General features: G+C 41.2%; 1 protein-coding gene across 2 annotated transcripts in view; it reads left to right on the forward strand.

The window, feature by feature from the left end:
• Positions 1 to 6,546, forward strand: part of msi2a (musashi RNA-binding protein 2a) — a 134,133-nt gene that overhangs the window by 99,712 nt on the left and 27,875 nt on the right. For both annotated transcript variants that reach the window (XM_057320809.1, XM_057320808.1), the window contains one exon: positions 409 to 491. In XM_057320809.1, coding sequence (XP_057176792.1) covers positions 409 to 491 — 83 coding nt within the window. The remainder of the gene's footprint in view (positions 1 to 408; positions 492 to 6,546) is intronic.

Here is a 6,546-nt window from a genome sequence, read left to right on the forward strand (position 1 = left end):
TTGTTAAGCCGGGTCATACTTCTTATTTCATAAATATGAAAAAAGAAGACAATCCCACGGTCGCAAACAGATTCAGGGTTTGCCAGCCCCACATTTGCATTAAAACGAGAGCTTGTTATATGATGAAATTTCAATGAAGGGAGCGCAGAACGCTTTTTAATGAAATTCAGATGTGGCTCCATGAATCTCATTAACAGGCTTTGTGCTTTTCTACTGTCCGATTTTCCCTGTCGTCCACTCGGTCGTGAGAGCGATTTCATCAGCGCTCTGCTTTCAAAAAGACAATGTCCGTTCAGATCTGAATTCTGCCACTACCATGTTTATCTCAGACAGGGGCCGACGTCTGGTGGATCCGGCTTCAAAGGCTACACCGACTGACTGTTCCTCTTTCTGTTTGTCTTTTCGCAGGCTTTGGCTTCGTGACGTTTGAGAATGAAGACATTGTAGAGAAAGTCTGTGAAATTCATTTTCATGAAATCAATAATAAAATGGTAAGTGCTCTCCAGATTTTCATTTAGCGCACGCTTGTATGTGCCGAGTGTGTATAAACTGTGGAAAGTGTTTTGCAGTGTCCAGAAAGCGTGAAATTGTGTGCGCTTCGCTTGTATGCATGCATGTACTACGTGTGTGTAGAATTATTATGCAACAAGAATGCAGTTCTCAGTGTGAGAAGTATAATTTATACACTTAATAAATGATACACTCATTCAGTTTGTCATCAGGATTTTCAGATTTCCCCATCACTTAAAAATCAATCAGCTCAATTGACATGTGAGAATAAGGATTCGTGTGGTCCTGATGGTCAAAAGTCTAGCTGTGCATGATCCGTTCCAAAGGAGGAGGTTGAAAACTATAGTATACGACAGGCAGAAATGGCTGGATGAGCAGAATGATGAAAGGATGAGTTGATAGGAAGATGTTTCACGCACAGAGGAACTCCCCCCGGCCGCGTGTTGCCCCCGCAGGGCGCTCTGCTGTGATTGACAGGAGCCGTGCAGCGCAAAGCATCGGTTCGGCTGGAACGTCGCTCCTCTCTTACGCTGACACCCATCCCTAGCGCTGTACAAGAGTCACCCCACGCCCCAGGACATCAGTCTGGTCCTTAGAGGGAAGAACTCGGTAGCACAGAATATCAGGAGCAGAGGATCAAACCATCAAGATCTTCCTCCGTCACAGACAAGTTGTTCCAGAACTCGGAGACAGACGGCGTTTGGCTGATAACGAGCTTGCGTGATCGATTTTTGTAATGTTGGTGGTTTGTTGTCATTGTAGCGTGAGCATTTCTAGTCTCAAGCATTCAACAGCCGTCTCTCTAACCGTGACTTTTAACATACGAACATTTAAAAGCAGTCTTACTAATCCTGTGAGAAAAGCTTTTCAGTTTTGTATTTTAATGTTGTCTCGGTATTGACATGCTAGTTTTTGGACATCTCTAATGTACGCACATCCGTACAGACTTCCTGCTCTCACACACCCAAGACCCACCACAGTCACACAAGCTTCCTGTTCAGACTTCACTTTCCAATCGCCAGATATTATTTACAGCCCGTTGAAGCGAACAAAAGATGTGAAACTGACCCTGAGAAACTGTGTCTATAGTCACACACACACACACACGAGAGGAGTCCATGCCATAGTGAACCCGTCTAGTGTCCATCCACCGAGCACAGCCAGAGCTTCACGAGCTTTTCAGGTCTGATGATCCTCACTGTGTCTTTGTAGGGCTACAGGGGGCTTCATGAAGAGACGGCTTGTGTCACAAAGAACCCAAACACAACACCGCCACTGTACACAGAAAGACATGCAGCCATACAGAAAGACTTTCCCTCAAACACCAGCTGACAGACACAGAAAGAGAGAGCTTTTTTTGGAGTACATATTGTGACTTTGTTTCCTCCCAGTGTAGACAGTTTTAAACGAAACGCTTTCTTTAGCTCAGTTCTCATTGACATGACCGGTAAAGTGTTGAATCGTGTTGCTGTTTTTTCTCTGTATTCTTGAGTGCGTTATATGGAAAGAAGTGAAGCTTTTGTCACGGGCACAGAATAAATCACAGGATGCTTTCACAATCGCTCTGTTATCGGTTACAAACTAGCGCATCTTCAACATAGCATGTTTGAAAAGACTTCGGAGTTAAAAACACAGCAGTTTTGCTCAATTGATAGAGAATTGTGTGTAAGCAACGCAATAGTCGTAGATTTGAATCCAACACACATGCTGATAAAAAGTATAGCTTTAATGCACGGTACTGTAAATCATTGTGGATAAAAGCAAAATGTGTGAATGTAAAAATTGACCAGGGAAGCGCCACTCACAGTTTCTTCAGGACATGTAAATTCGAGTATTTGTAGTGTCTAGCTGTCTTAGAAAAGGTACACAGCAAAATCATCAGTGTTAAAAAAAGTCAAATTAACTCGCATCCAACTCACTTTTGAGTGTGGATTATATACAGTATACACTGTGAGTGTTAATTTGACCTTTTTAACGCTGGTGATTTTACTGTGTAATGCTCACTGATCTGACGTCTGTTCTTATCTGTCGTCTGTATATCGAATCCTGATTGGAGGAAACTATTTTCATTCATTCTGGCCCAGAATCACCCATTGGAACAGGTGGGGTTCATCTGACTGACATGTAAGATTCAGTTAATGCTGCCATCGTGATCTCCGTGAAGGGTTGTAAAGATAACACAGACGGAATAAGCAGAAAACCTCACAGGTTTTGTCAGATTCTGTATCTGCATTAGTGCTTTCTGAAGAGCACTCACTGGAGCAGTCTGATATGCTGTAAACATCACGTTGTTTCCCTGTGGGCTCTTAAAGCCTGCCGACTGACTCCTGGAAAATGCAAAACATTGAAGTCAACCAATTTAGATCACAGATGGGCAGATCCTAAATCAGCTTTAACTTTTGCTCGGCTCTTCTGTTTCTGTGTTTTAACGGATCAGGTGGAACCGGTATGGGCTCATATGGGTTTAGGAGATGCCCTCTGAAGTTTTGTTCTCGAATGTGTCATTTATGATCTCTCTCAGTGGCAACGATCCCTGCCGGAGGCTGGAATTTTATTCAACGAGTGTTTTGTTCAGACAGCTGCTGACCAATTACAGCCCAGAGAGAAGCAGATTAAACTCCTCTAGAGGAGCTCTCACAGGCAGATGTTGTCGCTCTTTGTCCGCACAAATGGATTTTGATATTCATCTGTGTGTGTGTGCGCGTGTGCTTATTTATTAAAGACCACTTTGCAAGATGCAAACTAAGCACTGGTTCAGAAGCACTTTCGGTTAAAGTTTTTATTTATTAATAGTATTTTTTTATCTTACATGCATATTAAATCTTAAATATATTTGTTAAACATTTTAAATTGGTGATAAATATTTTGTTGGTGGTATTTTGTGTGTAGTGTTAAAGAACTGAAACAGGACGTTCTTCTGGACCAGCGATGTTTAGGTCATCCGGTATGAGAAATATATCATCTGTTCCAAAAATGAAATGTTTGCAGCGGGAACATTTTTGAGCTTGTTATATATTTATACTAAATTCAAGTTGTATGGCAGCATTACATGCCTCCTGAATGAAGAATGCTCAAATTAAATAAATAAGATTGCCACCCATACTAACTGAATCCTCAACAGATCTTGGGATTATTTTGAATGAATGTTTTTCTCTCTCATTCACACAGACACCGTTTAAACATCTAAAGTGAATGGATGAGGGCATTAGATTGTGTTTGTCAAGATGGTTTTAGTAATGAAACAGCTCGCTGTGATGAATCTGTTGAGAATCTTTGAAGACAAGTCTCTGTAAGTCTTTGCTTGTTTTTTATTTATTTAAAGCACACACAAGACAACAGCGACAACACTGTGTGTGTTTTTGTGTGAAGAGAAAATAGGCCGTGATGTTATCTCTCCTGGATGATGTCCGGCTGGAGTGTTTGAATTAGACCAGTAACGGTTCATATTGACATAGAACAGTTTGTCCAGAACATCCCCTCTGTAACCCATTAAAGTGATAGTTCACCCAAAAATGAAAATTCTTTCATTCATTTACTCACCCTCAGATTGTTCCAAACCTGTATATAATTTATTTGTTCTGCTGAACAGAAAGGAAGATATTTGGAAGAATGTCAGCAACCAAACAGATCTCATCCCCCATTGACTCCCATAGTATTTATTTTCCTTACCATGGCAGTAAATGGAGGATGAGATCTGTTTGGTTGCTGACATTCCTCCAAATATCTACCCCCCCTCTCTCTCTCTCTCTTAGATCTGTCCCTCTGTTGTTGTGAAGAGTGCTTTTGAACTTTTGTCTGTAGTTTTTACTCCTTATTTCCTGCTTTATTGACACAAACCACACCCACCTGTTAATAGTTTTGTTCAGTGTGTGTTTTTGTCCAGAAATGTTGTGTAATTTTGTTGAAATGAAATTGACATCAAAAATATGTATTCAGAGCAGTGCTGATGGCACGGTGTGCTTAACTTCAGCAGAGGAGCAGAGATGTGCGCGTGTGTGTCCTGCTGTGCCAAAGCAACGTCTGTGTGTGTCTCTGTGAGAGATACCGACTCTGTGTGTGTATGCGTGTTGTGAAGGGCCAAGCTACACACACACTCACACAGATGGACGGGCACTGGGCATCCAGACAAGTCGATCAACGCAGAGGGCAGACAGATTCAGCCAAGTGCAAATGCATCCTGTTCGTACGGTAGAGTCAGTGTCAGCACACACACACACACACACGCACACAGTCTTGTGAGCATGCAGATGTGCTTTGTAAATCAGATCCTCTGCTTGCTAGGCCTGTCAGGAAAATGCTCGGTTCTGCTCGTATCACCAGAGAGCGAGCGAGCGTCTGTGTGTTTGTTCGGGTTTGATGTTTCTGCTTGTGTGTTTGTTTATTTCTCGCTTTTTGCCAGAGACACGCTGTCTTTCCCCCTTAATTCTCCAGAGGAATATTTCTGTCTCTCAGGCAGAGACTGCTGTCTGCTGACCGCTCATGTGCTCAACTCTGGAGGTTAAATGTCAATCAGAGCGCGAGAACGCGAGAAGGAGGCGCAGGGGAGATCTGAGGGCAGAATCTGAAAGACAGGACCTTTTAATTTATTTCATTTTACACTATAGAGTTTTTGTTTATTTTGCACTAAACATATCGCGGTTTGTCATGCCGGTAAAGCATGCAAAACTGAAACTGACAGAGGGAAATGACTTGAGCTCTGTTCAAAATATTGTGAGAATTTTTAGAGGACATGGGCACACGTCTATGGCTTTGTTTTGGAAACAGCAAGGTGGCAGTCATGCATCCTGTCAAAAACATCACGCTTATTTTTCACCCCAAAGGAAAGCAGTTATAAATTGCATTTGGCCTAATGAAGTGAATCTGCACGCTCCTCTCATCTCTCCACTTCTCAATACTGAAGAGCAAGAACATTCTCATGACTTAAATGCAGAGAAAAACAATCATTTTGCTTTTAATCTTGCTTAGTGAACATTTTGAATCCGCAATCGGTGCGAAATATCAACATATTCAGTTGTTTGGTTGTGGGGAGATCTTGAGGCGGCACGTGGTGAGATGCAAAGAGATGCGAGTGAAGAAAACGCAGAGACAAGGTGAAGGGACGAGCAATGTAGGACAAAAGTAATTTGTCTGGAAAAAATGTAAGAAGAGGCTTTTGTGCAGAGGAGGGTAATGAGAGGAACAAATGAGATGCTGATGTGATTGAGAATAATGAAGGGAAATAGCGAAGGAAAAGCAGCCGTTGTATCCACTCTTATTAGAAGGTGACGGGGATATACACATGACAGGATGAAAGTGTCTTTAAAACTCCAGCAATTGACAGAAAACTGGTAAGAGAGGGTATGAGAAAAGAGCAAAAGAAGAATCAGGGAATGAAATGACTGACATTGACTCAGACTGTATTCAGCTCCCCAAAAACATCTGTAACTACATCCAAAAAAATACATATTTTTTGCATGCAATGAAAAGTCTTTGTAAATTGAGTGAATGAGGTGATGGTGAACATTTCTCATTCATTTTTCACTTGAGTTTTATTCATCTTTTTAAGTAAGTTAAATATGGTACATGTGAATTGACGCTCTGAATAAATGAAAAGAAAATTGATGCCAATTATGCAAGTTCAGGAAACAGAATTTAACTTATTGTTATGAGTCACAAAAGCACTTCTGTAGAAGTGTAGTGATGCTTTTCCAAAAGCAGATGAATCCCAATTCCTAAAACAAATAGATTTTTAATGATTTAAAACTTTTTTTTATCCCAGTGGTATTATTTGTAACTTGTTAGATTAATCATATGATTGAATTGTTTCTTTACATGTATAATGCATTGAATTGTTGCTTGTGGCCAATGGAAATAATTAATTGTAATTTTTGCTTGGATTACATGGAAGAATAACTGTTTCATTTCCTCTCTCTCTCCCTCCCTCTCTCTCTCTCTCTCTCTCTCTCTCTTTCCCTCTCTCTCTCTCTCTCTCTCTCTCTCTCTCTCTCTCTCTCTCTCTCTCTCTCTCTCTCTCTCTCTCTCTCTCTCTCTCTCTCT

This window comes from Triplophysa rosa, linkage group LG22, assembly GCF_024868665.1.
Source record: "Triplophysa rosa linkage group LG22, Trosa_1v2, whole genome shotgun sequence".
Classification (NCBI taxonomy): domain Eukaryota; kingdom Metazoa; phylum Chordata; class Actinopteri; order Cypriniformes; family Nemacheilidae; genus Triplophysa; species Triplophysa rosa.